Raw genomic sequence first — 24,234 nt, 5'->3', positions numbered from 1 at the left:
CCAATTAGAAATATACTGTATTACTGAAATACATTTGGAGATTCCAACTGAGCTAATACACAAAACATAACATATTTAGTTAAATGTTACATTTTTGGCCAAAAATTTCAGTGTGGAAAAAAACAGAGATTTTGAACAGCTTTTGAACAGAGATTGTGGTATACAAGCTTGAAGGAGCAATAAAGTCTGTCAAAATAACTGTCAGAGCTTATCCCGCTGACCTGGCCTCAGATTAACCAACCACACCAGTTCACTGAATTATGGAATAAAAAGTGCTAGAAGTTATGAGAACTTCCTCATGGGTGTAACTAATTGGATTATGGAGGAGTGCATGGAACCCAGGAGCAGAGGGAGATTTTAAAGAGTGGAAAGTTAAACAGGGGAGTGATTATAATTTAATGCAAGGGGCAGAGAGGTTAGCTCTGCAGATACAGAAGCAGTGCCAACACTTACTTTGGAGAAATAGCTTTTTGTTGGATCCAAGAAGAGATGCTGTGAACCTAGCCTATGGCCATTGCATTAAGCACCACACGCACCGTAATAATCAACATTAGTGTTCACTAAAAGAGTGTTTCAGCTCCTTAGAGACAGTTTCAGCTCCTCAATGGCTTGTACTTTTCCCCCAGGGTCTTAATGTCCTCTTATCCTTTCCATCTTGTAAACTTGTACCTCAACTATATTTTATTTGCAGTATATCAACTCATCTTTGTTTCCTGAAAAAAATGCAGGTGCTTGACCATGCAGTGCTCACCACCAATAAAAAATAAGAAGTTTTTAGAGCGTTATTATGTGGTTGCTAGGGTGTTATTTGATGCCACAAGTCTCTATTATATCCCGTTGATCCCTAGATATAGCTCAGTCCCTCGCTAATTTTACTGACTTTGAAAAATAATAACACACCAAATTGCCAGAGTGGTAAGAGTGATGTTGAATTAGCAAATCAAACCTAACATACATAAACCTCTCACAGTGTGTACACTGCAATAGCATTTGCTGAGCATTTTGTGTCTAAAATATGGCTTCAGGCTGCACATTCAACCTTAAATTGTTTTAACACCTCTGGCATCCTTCTAAAGACAGAAGACAGCTCTTACATTGATTAGTTTCATTAGTCTTTTTTCCACTGGAATATGTCTCTGAGTGCTGGCAGCATCTGTGAGTGATGTTTCAAAGGCTAATGCACGGACCACTTTTGGTCGAGAGCCAGGCCTGTGTAATCAACTTCAGAAATTATGAAACCAGTTCAATGGTTCAATAAAAACCGGAAGAGCAGCTAAATCCACATCAGAGACAGAGAACTTAAAATAGCATTGTCTAACAAAAGCGAGAAGGCGGTTAAAAGGACCTATGGAGAATTGTGAGCAATTATTATTCTTAAGTGGTCTGGTTTTAAAAAACCTTTCAGTCTTTTACTGTCTGGGAAACACTGTCTAAAAGATTTGGTCGCTGGTCTACCTGCTATAAACTTGAAGGTTAAACTGAATAAAGAGGTGCTAACCTGACTGCAACTCCTTCGGTGTCTCTTTAGAAGTCTCTCAGTCAGATTTTGCTTCCATTTACAGATGGTGACGAGCGACGGCCATTTAATCGGCCCCAAGTCAGGAGCTTTGCTCTTCAGGGCTTCCACGCTGAGACGTTTATGCAGTGGTCGTAAGGATTCAACTTGAGGAGGGGCGAGAAGGTTGGGCGCGCTTCCTCTGTGGAATTTCTCCCAAAAAAGGCCATTATTCACCAGCATGTAGCTCATGGCAGATGGCAGTTCGCCCAGCAAAGCTGGACAATGCACAAACTTCCACAAAAGCCTGTCAAAGCCTTTTGAGTGCACCCAATCAATGGACAGCTTCGCAACAAGGTCACCCTAACACCGATACAATGTACATATCCACAGCCCAGTGGAGCCAAACCACAAAAAATTGACTTTTCTGCGCTTTTGGCTAATAAACAAACAAATCCATTGATTCTTTAGAAAACCGAAAGTCTGTCAAATATAAGAAGCCAAATCCAGTGGCTCTGGATGTCCAAAGGACGGTTAGAACTCCAGGCTCAGACAGGTGTTAACTCTCAAACAAATCATTGTGCTGCTCGAGAAGACAGCATCGGTCCCAGAAGTCTGTTCATCCTTGGATGAGTCTCTCATTCCATTGGGGGATGGTGTATGTGAGCGGAATGGCTGAGATGGATCTTTCTGGCCGTGGCCTGTGCTATGGTAGGCTAGGCTAACCGAAGCTTAGTTGGACTTTTTTCAGGGTGTGGTAGGGAGAAAAAAAGTGCACAGAGAGTGACACAAACTCAATAAATCAGGGGGGTGATGGGGTGGCAGAGGGGAGGTAGATGAGATGAGATTAGCGAGGGGCAACGCTGAGATGCAAATCACATGGGGATATAATTAAAGCCTAGGGGAACATCACTCCACTGAGTGGCCACTGCCAGATTACAGCCAATCAATAATGGAGCTGACAAACACAAACACACATCCATACGCGGCGATGTTTATCAGGCGCAGACACGAGCCAAACTTAAATTCACCACACTGGAAACGCCACAGCAGGCTTAAACGCGTATTACAGGATGTTGAGTGTGAAAGGAAAATTAAACGTGCGAATCGCAAAAACAGCAATTAACCATGTCCTGGGCTCCATGCTGCCAAATCAGACAAAGAGGGATGATGGGAAATCCCAGAATAGACAGGCTAAATGTGTTATCTCTCTGATTACAGCGCTAAATGTCGCTAAATGACGACAAGCGGCTAATCAGGTTCGCAGAGGAAATGGTCTGACAGCTGCTTGATCATTATAGCAATTGCAGCCTGGTCTTTCTGAATGAGTGAAAAAGAAATGCGATGAGATGTACAGTTTATGACTCAATCAAGGGATATGACTCTGTTGTATCCAAATCTAAATATTAATATGCGTATAGACAATTAATGAGTGTTTCTTCGACTTCAGGCAGTATTTTTAATTTTTTTTTTGTTATTAAAATTTATAGATTAACCTTTACTGTTTTTATATGAAGATCACCTTCTATAAAGTTATTAGTTTTACCCTTGTCTTAGATTATCAATCTTAAACTAGGAATATTCATCCTAAAATATAATTATTAGATGTTAAACACGTGACAATAAAAAATAAATAAATACATAAATAAACCAATTTCAATTCATTGTGTGGAAATGTTTTCCATTTTTCAACATCATTTCCATCACAGAATGAAATTTACATTAAAAAATAAATGAGGAGGAAAATAAGGAAATAATTATTTGATATTACTGGTGGACAAATAATACATTCAGAGTGTGAAAAGTGTATTAACAGCTGATAGGACCAAAAGTATCTATAACTAAATCAACAGACTGTTATTTGACCGTTTTTCGGATGCTTCTTTTTTATTTTAGGGTTCCGTCAGACACTGTGCTGCTGTGGTATTTTTTTGATGTCTGTGTTACAGACATGTGTTGCGGTGTTAAAATTGGTGTTTGTGTTGCATTAACAAAAACGGAAACATACCCAGAGTTTGATTCTGTTTCAAAACTGCTTTGCTCACATTCATTGTGTGGTGTTGGATTATCCAACCCCTGGTCAGCTACAGATAAACCAGCCCTGTCTCATTGTGTCTTTCTGTCTCTCTCTCTTTCCCATGGGGTCGGTGGATAAAGTTGGACAGGCAAGGATGAGGAACATGAATCGGGTTGCCTCGTGACTACCATACACAAAGAACAAGAAATAAAGCAGACCTTTAAACAAGGCACTCTAGATATGGGCCAGCACTCATCTCAAAAACCTACCTTTACCCATCTCTCTCTCAGCTCATGTTTATATCCATCCTGCTCTGTGTATCAACAGTATGACATTTTGAAATCCATAACTCAAACTCCCCCCGTCTGTTACCTGCAGCCGAGAGCTCTATCTATTATACATAAGTTTTAAACCTGCACATCTTGTAAGGCTTCCCGGAGAGAGAGAGAGAGAGAGAGGGCATGAAGTGATAGAAGAACAGATCAAATACAAATATTATTGTGTATGAGAGACAAAGGTGGATAAAAAAAACAAAAAAAACAAAGAGAGAGAGTTTGAAATAGAAGATATGCTGTCTAAGCACAGACATACATCCGCTCATATAAATAGATGGTGCTTTTGTTGCCTGGAGATGAACTAATGATCCATATGCATTACAAATTTCAGGGTAATTAATCAAAATACAGAACTCAGAGCGGCGTGCGATGATCAAGGTACCTGCTCAGAATACATCTAAAGCCATCAAAAGATCTTTGAACATCATAAGAGATACTAGCCTTTTTGATTAAAATTGTGGACAATCATTTGAGTAGGCACACTGATACTTCATAATCACCTCAAAAACATCATACTAATTTTTTTTTAATCCAATGAAAAACAAAACAAAACAATGTTTTTATAGCACCACCAACTAGTTTCTACACTACTCGTTCTATGAATGGTTCACTTATAGAGTAGTTATTTCTGCATTTACAACTGCACAGAGAAAATGTATTTTAATAATCACACCTTTTAAGCAGGAATCCATCAGTCTGACATTACTGGTTGACTCTTAAAATGAGCTAAAATGCATATGCCTATTTTTATCTGGGACCGTTATTTTGTCCCTTTTTACAATATGTAATACAAGTCTCATGTGTCCCCAGAATGTGACTGGGAGTTTCAGCTTAAAATACCCCACAGATCATTTATTATTAAATTATCATTTTGAAAATGCCTATTTTGAGTGGAAGCAGAAACGCTCTGTTTTCGTGCATGTTTCTTTAAATGCAAATGAGCTGCTGCTCCCCTCCCCCTTTTCCAGGATAGGGCTGTGCTTTTACAGCTGGTATCTCAGATAATCTGCTAAAAAACGTGTTTGATTTTGATCATGTCTATTGCACTGAAAACATACATTTTAAAGCTATATTAGTTTAATCTCATGATTTACGGTTTTCTGAGCGCACAAATTGGAAGCACGCACACAGAAAGCGGCTGTCACACGGCATGTGAGTACTAAACTAAGTTTTCTTTCGTGTCTTATTGCGCTCAAACCGTCAAATACACATAGGTCTATGTTAAAAACACACATGAGTTGTGAAGGTAAAGAAGCTGGGAAAGATATTGCATGTTTATATTAGGTATGTGTGGCAGCAACGTAATATACACTGCCCTCTTGTCTCCTCTGAGGCTGGGAATCTAAATGGTCTGATCTCAGGACCACAACCAAGAAAAGAATAAGTATACAGTGCAGATTGCAGGACAGTGAAATGATATGCTTATGTCTGGGTTCGTTCCAGGTAATGGTGGGCTGTTTGATGACACACACACACATACTCACACATTCCCACCAACACATATGCTTCTTTCCTTTAGATCTATAAACCAGCGGAGCAACTAATGAGATTTCTTTTTATTTCACCGCTAAATACATCACTGGAACTTCACATCATTAATCTTACAAACAAACAAAGAAACAGAACAAACACAAAGACATTTACTATGGAGATACCATATCAGTAGTTTCATTACTGGTTCCGTTTAGTTCAACTTTAAATAGTGTCAGTAGTGGTGTTGGATCTTCTAGCCAGTGTTACGGTTTCTGCCATTCGGCCTCTTCAAGCATTCTCGCTGTGGGAATAGACTGTCAGTCGCTGACAGCTTGTCTGCTGGCCAACAGGGATGTGCTCCGGCCTTAAGCCCGGGGGAAATGGTTTGTGTTAGTGAAAGCCATCCTAATATTAACAGTCTTATTTCAGAGTGAAGAGCGGCTGAATTCACCTGTCAGATCCATCTCACGACATGCGCAGCAATTCCCCCTCCTGAATCAGAAAATGTCAGACAATTTGTTCTCCTAATTAAGAGTTAAATGAAGCATTCAGCCTGACATGGAGTGATGAACCTGAACTGTCCAATTCAGAACATTATATATTCATTAAATTAAAATTAAAACAACATCAAAACGTAAATGTCCCTGGTTTTACTGTGCACTACAAAAAATACATATAACAAACTAAAAATATATGCTTGAAAATGCAACACTCAAGGTCCATCCTCCATCTCCCAATCTACCAAAATATCCTTAAATATACAGAAACTATTTGCATGAACTTTGAGGTTGCTGATGGTTAAACATTAGCTGCAGTTAGCAAAGATGAGATATACTCCATAATAATTCCACAACACTGCATTATAGTGGCAGACAATCTGAATATTCATAGTCTTATCAATTCTGAGCGATAAGACATTAAAGAGGGTTGTTTTTAGTGCAGCCCTTTATGATCTGTCCATTCTGTCTGCTAACACCATTGTAATGTTCTCATGATGTTCATTAAGGCAGTGCTAATTAAGTTCTTCTAAATCTGCAGCTCTAGAGGACACTTAAACAATGCACACTAATTTAAAAAAAAAGAGGTGGAGAGAGAGACAATGAGACAAACAATGTGGCACTAACTAGTTTTACTGTCCTCTAAAATGACCCAACATCCTGCCTTTATGCTGCAACACTACAGCTCTGTTCCCAAACATAATGGAATGCCTACCTAGACAGTGCTTTAAGGCACACTAGACACACGTACAACATGATGTCTGTTCCTAAAGGTTTGCAGCAAAATTATGCTCGTTTTTAAGAAGGTTTTGGAAAAATTAAGCTAACATCACATTTACCCTACATAAGGCAATCTCACAATGCACTGCATTGATCTAAATTAAAATAATTTATTAAATAAATATTGTATCCAATTTATTAAAATGATTTAAAATCATATAACCAGTCATACAGTAAGTTTTGGATAATTACATTTTTTGGTTACACTACTCTCACTATTAACTAGTTGCTTATTAGTATGCCTATTATTAACATATTGGCTGTTTATTAACACTTATGAAGCACATATTCTGCATGAGCATATTCTACATCCCTAATCCTACCCAATATCTAAACTTAACAACTACCTTACTAACTATTAAAAAGGAGCAAATTAGGAATTTATTGAGGCAAAAGTCATAGTTAATGGTTTATTAATAGCGAGAATTGGACCTTAAAATAAAGTGTAACCAGCCATGTAAGTAGCCATTACTCTAGAGTCTAAGTGACTTTTCTTTAAAAAACATTAATTTAATTTATGTGTGTAGAGTACACACATGCATAGACGCATACACAAAGTTAAAGTAGCATATCCTTAAAAATGAAGTCTTTTGGAACTGTGAGTTATGATGTGCGAGTATCACAATTGTGTACCATGTATGTGGTGTGAAACTGTTGATGCTGCCTTAAAAGGCACCTGTTTATGTATGCAGTAGACAGTAAGGCACCACTCGTTTTTAAAACAACTCAGAATAGAAAGTGAACCTCAACACCTGAACCTCTCAAGGCCTTTGTGTGTACAGCCCATGTGCTGACAGACACATTCTTCCTGCAATTAAACCTATCACTGCTCACAGCATAGTCTGTGGTGGCACTAAGCCACATCTGTCATATATCCCTCCACCAGGACCAGCTCGGAAAACATGTGGCCTAATCCACAGCAGAACTGCAAACATCCCCTATTTGGGATGCAATCCAGCACCAGGATTGGTTTTATCCGGAGTTCAAAACCTGGACACAACAAATCTAGTCAACACCCTAACATAGAGTTGATACAAGCCAAATCAGAGTTTGTTCAAACTAGTTGGAGAGCAAAAAGGCTTTCGACTACATTCTGGCAGGATGATCAATAATGTAGAGGCTTTAGTCTGAATCAGCAACACTTGAAATGATTCTTGGGTTTGCTGCTCCCAGAGTGAGGACAAGAGACACCTCAATTTGCTGGAGAAGAGAACAGGTACAGAATCTAACAATAGCACAAGCCAGTTACAACGTGTATCGCCTTGGTCTTTACAGATCTCATGACATATGCGATGAAAAGAGTATTTCGGAACAAACAAACCACATAAGAGGATACTGAACTCGATCTGCTAAATTCAGCTCCAGGTAACACTGAACAAGTGTGATGTGAAAAATCTCAGACTGAGCGAATCACCTTCACACAACACCTCTTATTTACTGTTATCATACATAACCGCCTGTCACTCCCGAAAGCCTATACATTATTCATATAACACAAATGTCAACATGTCTCCATAGTGATAAAGCCTACATCACCTCAACTCTCCCATTCTTTCGGGAAAACCAGTTTATTACTTTTCATATATAAAAATGACCCTATGCTTTTTTCTACTTTGCTGTAATATCATTAAGCATGCTGGCCCGCTGCCAAGCTTCTATACATATACGTTGCTGAATCACTAAATAGCATCCATTAACACAAAAAAAACCTTTATCATTCTGCTAATGTAGAAGCCTCATTTTACAGGCATAAAGGCTATAGCCACATTCCAATATGAATGTGAAGAACAATGCGGACGGCAAAGTTGCATTAAATAAATCAGGCCCTGCACGAAAACCAATTTTAAAAAGTCATCGCCGCATGATAAAACCTTACAGAGGCAAATGAGGGAGACAAATGGGGAAGGCTCCAGCCAGAGCAGGATCTAATAACGTTTTGGGCCACACACACATGAGACAAAATGTGTTGAACCTTGCAGTTCTTTTTATGAGGGCTCAATGACCGGCATGAAATATGTGAGACTGCACTGTACTCACAGAAAGAATTAGAGCAGAACTTCATCGCCACTGAAACTAGTAAGGAAAAGATATAGTGTAAGGCTTGCTAACAATTCCTGCTTGTCATTGGTGGAACTGTTATTACACACACACACACACACACACACACACACACACACACACACACACACACACACACACACACACACACACACACATATTTATTTTTCATTAAACAGTTAAACAGTTTTACATTACTTTCACTGTCACTTTCTTTCATATAATAGAATCTAGTATTTACATCATTATTTGACTTGAATGCCATAGTACAGGGTTCTTGGGTCAATAGATAAAATGTCACCTGAAAAAACTTCATATCAAGACAAATTTCATATTTCAGTATTTCAGATTTCAAGCTAAATGTCTGTAAAGTCTAACCTTGACTTTAATCTGTTTAATAAAGAGGCTTTTAGATATTCCTCCTGTTGGCCTTTACGTAAAATGAAGTTTAAGTATACAATCTTTTTGTGATGACTGCACATTTATCCAAGAGATTTTTTTTCCCATTAGAAAAAAAAAAGAAAGAAAGAAAAAAAACCTGCCCTTGGACTGCATTTATAAAAGAAAGTACATTACTTAACTATCTTTCATGAAACAGAGGACATAGAAAGTCCACAGTGTTTCATTCCATATCATGAAAATCAATGGTGACCACAAATGTCAAGAAGTTTTCAGTAAACAGCAACATTATTTTAATCTGCTCCTTACACAAAGCTGTTGTATGGCTATTGAAGTCATGAAATATGGTATAGTAATGTGGACTTACTGTTGTGATGAAGATATTTTTATTTTATTTTTATGTTTGTTTGTTTGTAATATTCAAAGACTGACAGCCCTTGGGCCCTTTCTAGACAAAAAATCCTTTTAGGATAAATGATCCCTTAAAGTACTGAAATAAGAGATACTCAGAATAACTTGAGGACATATTGTAAGTGTGGGTACATTTGCAGAGCAGCTGCTGGGGTGGGTAGGTCAAAAAGAGGATAGAGACTGTCTACCTTCACCTGTTCCTCAAGTTTAATGGGTCTGAGCACAAGTGGGCAACGTGACCTAAGAGCGCATGCTGTCTGGGTTTGACCCAGACACAAATCTTTTATATGAAGGACAATTGAACACACAAGGACAAAGAGCCTCACTGCTACATAAACGATGCCTAAAACAACCATCTTTCTGCAGATGAAATCGAAAATTTTCACACTAAGCACTATTTTTGGGAGAGCTCATAGAGCAGATAGAGGTACAACACCAAGGCCATCTTCAAATCAGTTAAATAAATTACTTTTTCTCAGAGGTAATTCACAAATGCAAAAATTGGCTGAGGAGGCATTTTACGCTGATCAAATAATGAAAAAGGTTCATTTCAATTTGATCGCATCGCATCAGCGGTTCCTCCATAATAGTAGGTGCGCTGTGAGGTCACGAATAAGCATGAAACGCTCCCCAAATCCAAGTTGAGTGTTATAAACTCTGGCAGAACAGTCACTGAATCTTTGAAGATGGAAAAAAAAAGAGAAGATAAAAAGTGAAAAGTTCTATACATTTAGCAGATGCCTATTTCCTTACAGGAACTTGCAGAAAAAAATAGGTTTGTGATGGTTTCTTCTTGTAAGGATTGGACTATATTGCATTTACAAGCCCTGAAATTTATCCACGACACCCTCTCAGAGGTAGTATAGCAATAGATAAACCATGAACAATCATTAACGCCAGAAATCAGGTTAAAAAGCTTGAAGAAGGCATGCTCAAATCATTAGTATTTAAAAAAATATTGGATTTCTTTGAAAGCTTGAAAGCAAGACCTTTTTCTTCTTTTTCATATTATTTTCTGTTTTCAGGTGTGTGAGAGGTCCTTATTTATGGATCAATAAATCAAAAGAAAATACACTGGAAAATCAAGCACAAAAGCTAAATAGATGCACTTTAACCTAATAAATTTCCATAATTCAAAGTCTCACTTCTTTTAGCATTAAACGCAAAGCCACTCTCCAAAGCCAGATGACAGTTTGCCAAATTAAAGAATTTCAATTACTACCAAACTGCTGCTGTAGTTGATAGATCTTCCCTTAGAGACAAAGAACATAAAACCTCACACGGAACAGGCCAAACATCAGCAGCGCCAAGAAACATCACACCAAGGTTCCTCTGTGGACGGATAAAACAAATTTCAAAGGAACTCCAGCAATGTTCCAGAAGCCTCTGCTGGAGAGTCTGAAACAGTGCCAGCACATGCAGGAAGGTGAGCAGGCTGTGAAACCCTTCTGCCAAAACAAAATCAATACAAGCATCAAACTTTTGGTGGGGTGAATTTATGAACCTATCAAGAACATGTCAAGGTCAAGTGTTTTCATGACAATTAAGCACTTTCCCTCCAAAACGGATTTGTCCATCAGTACCACAGTAAAGCATATTTCAGAACTATTAACTGATGCAGATGGTTTCTAGATAATTTTTTGATGTCCTCATGTGGCCTGTGGTCACCTGCCTTCGCCCACGTTCGGCTTTTCTGCACATAGAGTTCCAGACTGGGGGATATGTCCTTTGGACACTTCAGTTTGTGTGCATAAATAAGTTACTTCCTCTAAAGAAATGCCAAACATCTGGATTCTCATTAATGTAATGTGGAAAAATATTTATATATTTAAAATGTATTATTTGATGTGCTATCTTACATGAATGCTAACTTTTATTTAAAAAAAACTATTACAATAATTGAGAATATAACAAACATCACAGAGAATGATTGATTTTTTTTTATTTTTGAAAGCAAGAAAGAGACCTTCATAATGTTATAAAATAATTTTAATAAATAAATTCAAATAAATGTTCTTTTGAACTTTCTATTCTTCAGATAATCCTGAAAAATTATCACCGTTTCCACAAAAACATTAACCAGCACAACTGTATCCAACATTGATTATAAAGAAATGTTTATTGAGCACCACATTAGCATATTAGAATGATTTCTGAAGGATCATGTAACTAAAGGATCAGCTTTGTCATCGCAAAAATAAATTACATTTTAAAATAAAAAAATAGACAACTATTTTGATAATATTTCACAATATTACAGTTTTACTGTATTTTATTATTTTTTTATCAAATACTTTCAGCTTTGGAGAGCATAAGCAACTTTCAAAACATTTAAACAATCTTACTGACATAAACCTTTTGAACAGTACTGTAATTTACTTTTTTTTCTTTCTTTATTTTAGGTTAAAATATGGCATAGACATGCTCCAGACAGACATCTGTGAGATTCCCCCAGTAAAAATTTCAAACCCTGAGCATTCGCGCATTAGGCAGAAAAGAGTATAAAACCTGTTGCATTCAAATCCCAAACTAACACATACACACCTCTTCCCTTCAAAAAGTGTAGAAGGGTTGAGGACCCTTGCTGATGACAGGAACTGTGATCTTTAGCAAGGGCACCAAAATGAATTACTGATAGAAAGAGACAAATGAGAATCGAAGTGAGCTGGTCAGAAACAGGACTAGTTAAAACTCCAGCAGGCAGACTAGGACAAATCGGATATGGTGCTGAACATCTCAAGACTGCGAGAGTCGACCGAGAGAGAGAGAGAAAGAGAGAAAGAAAGAGTGAGAATAAGAGAGGGAGACAGACTGCTAAACTTCACAGATGGTACAGCATGGTAAATGCCACGATAACAGGAAGACAGCAGGTTAAGAGGATTTAATGTCGTTTAAAGAGAATGATACAGATCATTATTAATGCTTTGTAAAGCAAGCAGGGATTCCGACAATGGGATAACACATTATTATGTTACTCCCACTATAAGACGGTGAAGATTAGATCTGGGGGAGGAAAAAAGAAAGGAAGTACTCAATCTCGCTCACCAGAATCTCCTTTACGATTATCACAACTGCTTTTTAGCATTAACAAACTTAAATAAAAACACACACCAATGCATTTCCTTCCACCTTTCCATTTCCAATCCACCTTTCGCTAATCAACTCACATTAAAAAGCACTACAAACAAGGTCATATTCTTTTGAATGAACTCTGCGCGGAGTAAATGGAAACCTCCCACACCTACCTTCTGCATTTTAGCCTTCCTAGCATTCTGAAGCAGTCTGCGTCCAAGCTTCTTGGCGTACCAAATGGAGGCAAACATAGTGTGGCTGAGTGGAATCTCTCCGTTTGAATTATGAGTAAACACTGTGGAGGAGCCACCAGTCTCAGCGTCAGAGAGAGAGAGAGAGCGAGAGAAGGAGAGAGAGAGATGCTGTTCACACTCTCCTCTCCCCTCAGTAATAATCTACACATACACACTCAGCCTAGAGCAGGTGAGAGAGAAAGAGGGAGGGCAAAAAGAGACACAGACTGCTTGGAGAAATTCGCAAATCTCGCACACACTGTCTTTAAAATCGCACTGTTTTCTCCTTTCTCTTGTCTTGCTGGTTTATTTATATATTGCCAACAGAGCTGTGAGTCTTCTCCTTTATGGTATTGTGTGCAGGACCTAAACTCTGTTTCCTGTCTGTGTTAACAGAGTGGGCGACCCCAGGCCACTATAGTTGCTCTTTCTGTGGGGGGTAGTATATGAGTCTATCTGGCCCCGGTTCAGGGGCTCTTCTGCCTGTGAGAAATGAATGTGGTTCCCTAAGCTAAGTGGGATAAATCATCTAAAGCTCCATAGGTTCTTCTGGGACCAAAAACACAATCTGTCTGTGCCATCAGTGAGGGTAAACATGAGCTGCATCCCTCACACCTCTGAAATGCTTTGGATCATTGTCAAATTCACACCTGCGGGAGACTGCTACAGTCGCTGAACAGAATGCTGGAATCTACCTGTAATTGTATCATTTGATGTAACAAGCAAGTTTAAATTGTATCGGAAAGAGAGAGGGAAAAAATTACGGTCCGTAAGTGATAGGAGAATTTTAATTTTTTGAGTGGGCTATCCCTTTATCTCAATTTTTATCTCAAAATGGAGACTTATTCTTGCTTGTCAGATCTGGAGTTTCAGACGAGGTCTCAACAATGTCTCAAACTGTGCTCAAAGATACCTTAGTCTGTTAACACAAGCCAGAGATCTCTTCAAGGACCAAATACTCTGAGCTATGCTTTGCACATTCACTCTATAGCTCTATACTCTCTGCAAGTTAACAATTATCTCAATTGTTTCTATTTTTAACTTGGTATTGTAGGAGAGACGGCAGTGATACTCAATTTAGGCATAACTGAGGACCCCATTAAAGACAATATGAAATGCATACAGAACCCATTTACTTGTGACATAATTCCAATTTTTCAAAGAGAAAATGTATAGAGATGTAATTGGTTTTACGCATTAGAAATTGAACGCAAACAGTGTTGCTTCTTTGGAATAATGTGCACCAATTAATTCCACAATAAAACCAGGAATGTGTAAGAAAGTAAATATGGTAAATTTTAATTTTATATGTAGTTTAAATCTACTGAGCAATAAGCAACTCATTTTTGAGGTCTTTAAAAAAATAAATCATTCAGCAAGGCTGCAATGGATCAAAGGTGACAGCAAAGACATACAATGTTACAAACAACTTCAGTTCTTTCAAACTTTCTATTCATCAAAGAAACCTGAAAAATGTATCAGTTTCCACAAATATAAGCAGCACAACTTTTTTTCAACATTAACAATAATAAGAAATGTTTCTCGAGCACCAAATCAGCATGATTTTTGAAAGATTATGTGACACTGAAAACTGGAGTAATGGCTGCTCAAAGCAAAAGAGACTTCTTTCAAAAATTATCCCAAACTTTAGTGTGTGTTTTAACGGATACTCTTGTTATCATATTGTACCAAATTAAACGCAGTGTTTTTAATTAAAACCTCTGCTAAATCATTGGACGGAGCCAAGAAGTCATGGATAATGAAAAACGTTGCCTGTCTGTTGTGATTAACTGTTATTTGATAATGTTTTTGTTCTGCTTAGTTATAATAAGTCTGCTCTACATTTTTCAAGAGCCATCATTTTTAACACTGAGTTGACACACAGATCAATGGTCAGCCCTCATACTTATAAGACACTCATTTTTCACACTGATCTGCTAAGTGGGTGTGTGTGAGCGAGTATTACAGAAGGAGGAGAGATTTCATTATTCTTCCTTCCGCTCCCCATCACACCCCAGCATGCATTTTCACACGCTGCAAATGAGCTTCATTTTAACATCTCCGAACGTCTTCGCTGACAACGTCACGCATTCACAGAACCGCACTCATCAGCAAAAGTGAGGCTCCCAGAGGCTCTTTCAACTGCTCCCAGAGCCATTCACGGTCCTGGACGCACTGATAAGAGAGATCCAGAGTCTACAAACAGAGATCAGCTCATCGCTCGGCGATTGAAACTATTTTCAGGCTAACTGTACCTTATGATGGTAAAAAGTTTATTCAATCACATCAGGATAGGGATATTCAGATCTGAGCAGGCACAGTTAGATCTTTCAGTCAACAAAGATGTGGAAATGTTAACACGGGGTGGTGTGGGATAAACAATGAGGCAGGGATGTGATTCGCCCCGGGTGGGGGCGAATGGATGCACTACGAAGTTACAGAAAACTTGAGTCATGATGTTACTCACTGATGTTCTTCTGACAACATAGAGCTGTAGAAAAACACTGGAGTAAGCTTTAAAGACAGACATAAATCACATTAAATGAGTGCCAAAAGGCTATAGGCATCGAAAAACATGGTAGAAAGCTCTAATGAACTATAATAAGGTGCACAATGGAACAGGTTATTGAGCGGGAATAAATTGACTGTTCTGGGCTGGCCACATTTTCTTTTTCATGTTTTAAGAAAATTAGTACATGAGAATGTTAACAAAGCCACATGTATAGCTCCAGGTTCATACATCAAGCTCGAATTCAGTTAAATATTTACACAATGTACATCTGTGAAATTCGCTTTTCAAATAAGGAGATTAATCAAGCAGGTTTATAGCTGAAAGCTAGGCATGATTCAACCCCATATCCTCTGTATTACCAAAAAGGGTAGAGGATACTGAATCTAATCAACCTGTGGGTTTCTATAGCTAGAGAATAAACATTACAGTCCAAGCAGGAAATATAACTGAGCATAAATTGAATTGGAGGCAAAAAATCTCTCTAGCAGTGAATCAATAAACGGCTCTATTTTGTTAAATGAGTACACCTTGTGCTTGTTGCATAACTACTGCACTTCATCTTGAATTCACATTCTAAATGCTACATATTATTATGATTGTTACATAATTCCAGCCCTGAGCTGAATAAAGTGCTCTTGATTCTCCTCAGGCGTAAGCTGATTACAGAATATTGTTCAAGAACTCTGGTCTATATGCGTCACATTCACAAGAAGCAATCACACTTTACAGTAGTGTACATGAAACTTACTTTCTTAATAAACATTACTATTTAATGAGCACAATTCATCAGTTCAATCTATTTGAAAGAAAAAAATACTATTGGTAAATATAATACATCAGCTAAAAACCTATTTGGGCATTGTTTTAGACCAGAGGTTTTCAGACATTTTGATGACACTAACCCAAAATATGATCATCGCCTGGCAAGGAACCACATACCTAAAATATAAGCATTTATATACTTTCAACTACCGGGAAAAATACTTTTTTTCTGTTGTTTGGGGATACAAATCAAACTCTGTGTGCAATTGTGCAACATGGAATTTGTATTGTACAATTAAATCTGGATTTGCTCTAGGCAAATCACACTTATTTATCACACTTAAATCTGATACACAAATTATAGTCCACTGAAAACTTAATTTTCATTTCAGCTCTGCTGAAATATGCTCGCCTTAGCAGAGCTCCTTCATTATCAGGTCTGGCTTTGATTATCCTGCAGCGTATCTGTAATAGATGGGCTACAGTAGTGCGTTTTCAGACTGCAAGCATTGCAGCGCAGCTATTGATTTTTGCACGCCGGGGAGCTCTGTGTACACAGGGAAATTTCCTCGTACTGCCCGCTCGTGTCTAGGAAATGAATGGGCCGGGGGGGCATTGCATTCTCTAAATAACAGGTCTACCCCAGAGGGGATGTGCGTAAGAAACCAGTGGTACAGCACTGTTGATTCTCTCAGCGAGTCAGAGGGCCCTACACTTCATCACGAACACAGAGACAATCAGAAGCAGCAGACTGAGGCGTCATTCAGTCAGATGCTGTTCATTAAAGAAGGCTTTTTGGAGTAAGTAAAATCAGGAGGGCGGCTTTGAGATCATCTGAAGCCCTGGAGTTTAGGGTTGTACGAGGGACAAGCATGAATGTGGATGACTGCTGAAAGGACCGTTCTGATCAGCACAGGAAGTACATACTGTATGCATACATATCCCAGAATCCCTTGCCCATCAATTCTACTTCATCCAGAGAATACATACACACACACACACATTAGGATTCAAAGCATGCATCCAGAAAACAGACCCACACACAAACACACACACACACACCACATTAGGATTCAAAGCATGCATCCAGAAAACAGTTACACACACACACACATTAGGATTCAAAGCATGCATCCAGAAAACAGTTTTTCCCCATCTGAAAGGATAGAATCATTTCTCGCTCAGATATGTCACTCATGGCTGAAATGCTAAAATCAATCACACATCAGCTGAAGGTGATAGCCACTGACATGGCAGCAGAAAAAGTGCCAGTACACTTTCATATGACAGAGCCTTAGAAATAAAAGAAATAAGGAATGAAAGAAAGAATGAATGAAAAAGGAATGAGCAACACCAGACTAGAAGACCAGAACAGCAAACAAACAGAAAGAAAGACAGAAAGATTAGTGGTCTCTAACATAATTGATCCCACAGCTATTGCTCGACAAGTTGTAACGATAAGATTAAAATGTGTGTGTATTGTACAACAGTGTTATTAGAACTCTCTCTCACATACACACACACACATTCAGATCAGCATTAGTCTCTCAGCAGTCAGAATCACACAACCATACAATCCCATTGATCCCAGTTAAATTACTGAGCCACATCATGACCTTGACTCTATGGACGTTGCCGTGTCCCCCACATGCACAGTTATGTACCCATGGCCTCCATTTCTATAAAATAACACAAAATTACACCATTAATTTTCTTAATACACATTCCTGATCTTATTGTGAACAATAAGTGTGTTTTGTAATCATCAAAATATTTTTTCTTTTCACCTGACATTACCAAGCCCTACTATTTTGTGCCATAGAGACCACGCCCACTTTTCCACAAAACAATAAATTCCTGACATGTATAAATCCCGTTCCACTCTAACCCATGTCATCAGTCTGCACCTGTGTATTAATGAACACAGGAATGATGATGGCATGCAATTATAGGTCGGATGTGTTGGTATGCATGAGGAACATACAGTGGGGAGGGCAGAATCCCGGCCAGCGTAAAGAGCAGAGGCTCTGACAGGGGACCACATCAAAGTGATCTGTAGCTCAGACTCCAGCAGGTCCCTTTACCCCCCACTGTCCTGCCTATAGCACCTTCTCAATTTGCATCTAACACCGCGACCGTATAGCAGGAGGAGGCAACTGCAAGGACTTAATCTGAAAGGAAAAAAAGCAATGGATAGAAATAGGAGTAGGAAAAAAAAAAGATGATTTCTGAAGGATCACTCTGTGATCTTGAGACTGTAATAATGGATGCTGAAAATTCAGCTTTGTCATCACAGGAATTTAAAACACATAGGCCAAAAATAGGAAAAAGGTTACTTATACATATCATATTTCACTATATTAATATGTTTACAGTATTTTTTGACCAAATAAATAAATGCAACCTTGTCTTAAAATCTTACAAAAATCATTATATACTAAATGTCTTTGAAAAGTTAGTGACAGAGGAGGTCAAAGTCGAACATTTAACCTCCGCACAACACAGCATCATGGTTTGGCTGTAGCTTGCCACCCCACTGGCAAACGTTCCTGAAACATTCCCTCTACAAATGTTAACAGGTGGAAAGCATAAGTCTAAGAGTCTTAAATGAGATGTTTCTCTTTAAATTGCCTTTGATCCATCTGAAATGGAAGAGCAGAAGGTACACTTTTATTCTGTGCATGCTGAAATATCAACATCAAATTAGACACAATTTTGCGGATGGCAGTTCCATCAAGGTTTTGTAAAGGAGCACGGGATGAGGGCTCGGAATCTGCCCCTTCCAGGAAATCTCCCACTGCCAGCCATATGCATTTACCCTCTAATAGCAAATCAATTTCTCTGGAGGCCTTATTGTGTAATGGATTCTGGCTGAAACGCAACCTCCACTGCCCTCCCTTCCAGTTTTCGCTGTCTTCTCCTTCCGACTGCCTCTCTCTCTTGGTTTCCAGCCTGTGGTGGGTAATTTGGGGTGTTAATTGCAGTGTGTTATTGTGTCCTGTCAGGTTGGAAAGGAAGCACTGGGTAGCCACTTTAGGATGCCAACATGTATGTATGCATGGAGCTCTCCATGGTGCTGCAATGCTATCTTGTACTTTACACAAATGATATGTCTCAATGGGACCCGATAGCGCTCTTTCTCTCTCTCTGCAACTGACTGAGCTGCTTTAAAGTGCAGTAAAACTGAGTTATATCACCACTGCACCAGCAATCACCTCAACCACAGGAAAGACTCGTGCTCTATTTAAACTACCAATGACTCACTGGTAAATGTGGCTACTGTGGCTAGGAAATAGTTTTAAGTGCATTGTACTCTTTTCAGGGAATATATTGCTCTCTTTAACAAAGCTGTGAGGTGTGCACTGATGGAGCTAAACTCGAGTTTCCAGGTGCACTCTGGGAGATTAAAGGCGGCCGGTACTTTAGACACTCCGACACAAATCAGGAAGTGTAACAGCAGAGCGGTGCACGGCAGCAGGGAATGAGGTAGATAAGAGCCATCGAGTCAGATAAATACAGAAGGTTGAGGACAGGAAGAGATTAGGACCTACAGTCCACTTTTTTCACCAGAACAGTGCAATGTGATCAGGACAAGCAAAAAAAAGAGCTGAAAATTGGCTGCAGTTACACAGCAGGAGAATACATGTCACATGATCCTTCAGGAATCATTCCAATATGCTGATTTTCTGTTTAAATATTCACATTTATTTTAAATTGCAATAATGTGTCACAATATTACTGTTTTTACAGTATTTTTTTAATGTATTCATAGTGAGCAAAAGCAACATTTATGTAAATAAAAGTGCATAATTTTGCCCAAGACAACTTTTCTTAAAAGGAGATTCACTTTCTGTTAGCGGCTCAGTGCACAAACTGTGACAGGCACAGTTTGAGTCATGAATATTCATAAATGATGTGTTATTATTCATAAATTCATAAATTACATTTTTTTTATATTATAAAAATGGTTTGCTTAAAAGGTGGACGTTAGTAGGAAGCCTTAGCCACAGTGGGATTGCGTTTTACTGTTTGCACATTTATTTAACCCACTGTCAAAGCAACCAGATGCTTGATTGTAAAGTCTGTGCATTATATGGATATGTACTTTTTTTCATTCTCAGTGAGGACAGGAAAAACAAACCTCTTTAAAATATCCAAACAAATTTAGTCATTTCTAAAAGTCATTATGGTACGCCCCTGCATGTGGTCAACAAATATAGACAAGCGGCCCATAATCTGAAAAAGCAAGTTCCAATCTCTTGAGTTTTCATTTTTATTTTAAAAAGGACGACACAGAGTGCAGCCATATAATGAGCTGAGCAGAAACAACATAAACATGTGCTGGGCGTCGGGTCCTGGAGGTCTCTGAAACCCTGTCAGTAAAACCCACTTCACATTCTCTCTGTCGTTTAGCACTTGCAGTGCAGCATAACCCTGTTAGAGCTACTTACACTCATTAGAGATACAGGGTGAAGGTCACACACACACACACATACACACACACACAATAACAAGGTCGGACTCAAGCGTGGGTCTGATTATTAAAAACATTGCAGTCGGGCACATCTGTTACCAGGCAACTGCCAGGATCTGACTGCATTCATGGGCTTTAAGACGACAGAGTTTAAGAAGGTAGGACATAATAACATGTGTCCTAACTATAAAACATCAATTCTGGGATTTGCTACAATAACTGAGACAAATGCCAATCAATATAGTCACATATAGTGTAATAGAGACAGTCAAGATCAAAATATTCCCTTTTCACCAGTGTTTTGGCCCAAGCAGACATTTCATCACCATTAAAAACAGTTTTTGGCTTGAGGGATGCATTTCAAACAGTCTGTGAGGACTGATCAGGACGCCTAGATATGTTCTCTTTTATAATCCCCAGTCTCTGTAATCTGCAATTAAGAAGACAGTTTAGTATTCATATCACTGTGTTTGCTTTGGTTAAGAATGACCTTCCTCAGCATCTGTGTGAGGAGAGAGAGAGAAAAGAGAGAGAGAAAAAGAGAGAGCTAAGGAACAACGAGATGCCTTTGCTTTGACACTGCACCTTCTCACTGGTTAAATATGTAGCTTTATTGACAGACATCAGAAAATACAATACTGCAATCCTCGATAATGCAAATATTGTAGTCCTGCCTTTAAGTTAAAAGAGTTAATCAGCTTATTCAAATACATATTGTGCATTTAAGTAAATTTTTAAAGATGGCTGCTTAAATGCTCTAATATTGTCTTTGCTGATATATATTTTACTTAAAAACTAAAGAAACATGAAACAGGTATTTGATACCAGCATTAGATCCTATAATTAAGGTTATACAATGAAGCAAGTAAACCACGAGAAAGAGAAACAGATGGGTAGCACATGTGACTCTCTCCTGGCTGGTTTCTAAAGCTCTAGAAGCATCTTTCTACTCTCTCATGTAATTCACCAATTCAACAGATGTTAAGTGTGTTTAGATGATTTATATGTCAGCATCTGTCGATCTGTAAAATGAACCCTTTAAAGATTCTTGCAACTATTCTCACTATATATCAGTTTCTTCTTGATATGTTTCATAGAATATTCTTTTTGTGGGTAAATTATTGAGAAGTTTTTATCCACAAGTGCCCAAAATCTCATATATTCTCTAAAATTTTAAAAGCTATGCTTGACAGCCAGGCGAGCACTACGATCGTCACTGGATTTGGGAGTAGTGCATGTCAAGGATTCTGATTGCTTCAGACCGGGTGCAAAATTTCTTAAATCTCAAACTGCATAACAATGAAATTTTGACTGAATGCTATTTCAGGACAATGACAGTTTAAGTACTTTTGTCAGTGTTAAAATACTTTCTCCTCTTAATGTTTAATATGCAGAAACTGTCGTAAGCAAGCCATTTAAAGATTAGCTTGTCAAAAAGTTTGACAATTTACAGCTCATTCAATGGTGAAACCATCTATTTGTCCAAACTGCACTGTAAAAAAAAAATATTTTTGGAAAAAGATTGGAATTATGAACATTGTGGAACTTTTACAGAAAAAAAAGTACAAATGCTACAGTTAAACCTGTAAATTGGTTGACTGCAAATTACCATATATGGTAAAAAACTATCCAATTTATACTGTGGTTTTGCAAGTACATCTATGAATTTTTATAGAATTTACAGTGTTAAAAACAACAGTGAAAGAACATTCCCAGAAGTCATGACATCACATATGACTATATTTTGCTTAAATAGGCTATCTTTTCTCATTTTTGTTTTAAGTAATGTATATTGGGGTGTTTTGTGCTGCATTTCATGCTAATTATTTTTAATTAGGATATTTTCTAACAGGATATTTTTTTACAGTGCAAAGCAGATTATTTAGAAATAATTTGCAATTCCATTTGATGATAGTGGTGCAAAAATGATAAATTCACCTAAGCAGCTGTTGACAATAAACAAAGAGTAAAGTGCCTCTCATGAGCAACTTAGGCTTCTAAGTGTCTGTTCATAAAAAGAAATCCCTCACTGGCAAAACAAAACCTCTCCACACTGCAAAAAAAAAAAAAAAAAAAAAAAAAAAAAAAAAAAAACATAGCTGGCCCCTTTAATTCTCCAAACACTCTTTTAAATATTGTGTGTAAAGGTGAATATGGCATGCTTTTGGAAACATCACAAGTCCTGACTCCAAAAAACCCTTCAAAAAACAGTCTATGAACAGACTAATGAGTTCATCTCCCTTTAAAAAAAAACAAAACAAAACAAAAAAACCTTGGAGCAATTTCATTAAGCTCCTGCTTCAGGGCAGACATAAGCGCTTTAGTTGAAGTGATGTGACAAAAATGAGAAGACCTGAAAACAATTAGTATGCTAATGGAACAAATTCAAACTCCTTGACTTCACGTTACATGCACTGGGGAAAAAAATGCCTGTCTGTGGAAGATATGCTGTCCTTGTTGAGACACAACCATGACAAAATAGCAAGCCAAACATGAACAGAGACGACTGTTGTGAGAGGTAGGGTGTCACTATGTAGTTGCTAAGGTGAATGTGTTTTTAATGTGTTGCAATGCCTTTACTAGGCAGTTCTGGGTGGTTTACTGGCCTAAAGGTGTGGTCACATTTACCGTTGTCAACAAATTTTCGCAGGTGAAATAGAGTCATTTCAGTAGGAATCCACATGATCTGGAATCTTGTGTCAGGGCGAAAGATTTCCACACAGATTTTGCTAATTTGTTGCACTGACCAAACAAACTTTTGTGTAACCTCTTTGCAGTGTTTTTATTGTTTACTAAAACTAAAAATTCATTTTCACTGATTGAAATAATGCTGAAATCAAACAGGAATTGTGCACACTCAAAAAAAAGAAAGAAAAATCATTCAATTGTCAAGTGTGTAAACAAAAAGAAGTTTAGTCAACCAAGTAGCTGAAGTTGTCCGCACACTGAAAAAATATAATCAGACCAAAAAAGGTCTATTAAAAATATCTTTAATTTTCCATATGCAAAAGTGCAAAGCGTCTTAAAAACAGACAAAAAGGGCAGACATTTCAGCCCATGCTTTCTTCAGTGCTTCAGTGCAATAATGCTGAAATAAACAATAAGATGAAAAAATTCAGAAATGTTGTCTAAAATAAATGTTTATGCTAAAGCACTAAAATGATTACAAACTAAAATAAAAAAATAAAGCTAAACAGAAACATTAAAAAAGAGAAAAAATAAAAATGACAATAGTAAAACTTAAACTAAAATAAATATGCTAATACGACCACACTAAGTCACACTTTTTGTGAGAATGTTTAATAAAAAAAAAAAACAGTATGGCCAGTAGAAATTGTAACAAGGAAACACTGCTAAAATACTTCAACATATTTCTTCCTGTTGGCAGCTGTGCTAAATTATTTTGATACAGCTTTAACAGTAATACAATTGTGATTAAATAATGTATTTAGGCCTCTGCACAACTCTACTTTTCTTCTTCTTCTTTTTTTTTTTTTTAGTTATTCACCTCGGCTTCCTCCTCCCCTCCCCTCCTCTCTTCATTCTTTTTGAGGTAATTGCCTGATCTCTAATTCCACCCAAGGCTCATCTCCCAGACAATCAAGTCTGGTCCTTTACTCCGACCTGGGCACATACAGAGCCCTGACTCTGAAGTAATCATTTCACCAGGGAGGAGAGATAACCAAACAATCACCATTAACCCTGAGCCTCTGCTG

At 37.9% G+C, this 24,234-nt stretch overlaps 1 protein-coding gene across 34 annotated transcripts in view; it reads right to left on the bottom strand.

Annotated features, from left to right (window-relative positions):
- Nucleotides 1–24,234, bottom strand: part of dlg2 (discs, large homolog 2 (Drosophila)) — a 184,557-nt gene that overhangs the window by 76,819 nt on the left and 83,504 nt on the right. For 2 of the 34 annotated variants that reach the window (XM_042732753.1, XM_042732754.1), the window contains exon 1: nt 12,711–12,895. The exons of the other annotated variants lie outside the window; for them this stretch is intronic. In XM_042732753.1, coding sequence (XP_042588687.1) covers nt 12,711–12,788 — 78 coding nt within the window. In that variant the 5' untranslated portion in view covers nt 12,789–12,895. Of the gene's footprint in view, nt 1–12,710; nt 12,896–24,234 lie in introns of those variants that run through there. 34 annotated transcript variants of the gene reach the window in all.

This window comes from Cyprinus carpio, chromosome B10 (genome assembly GCF_018340385.1).
Source record: "Cyprinus carpio isolate SPL01 chromosome B10, ASM1834038v1, whole genome shotgun sequence".
Lineage (NCBI taxonomy): Eukaryota > Metazoa > Chordata > Actinopteri > Cypriniformes > Cyprinidae > Cyprinus > Cyprinus carpio.
The sequence above is the reverse complement of the archived record's forward strand: the minus strand, read 5'-3'. Positions and strand labels throughout refer to the sequence as shown.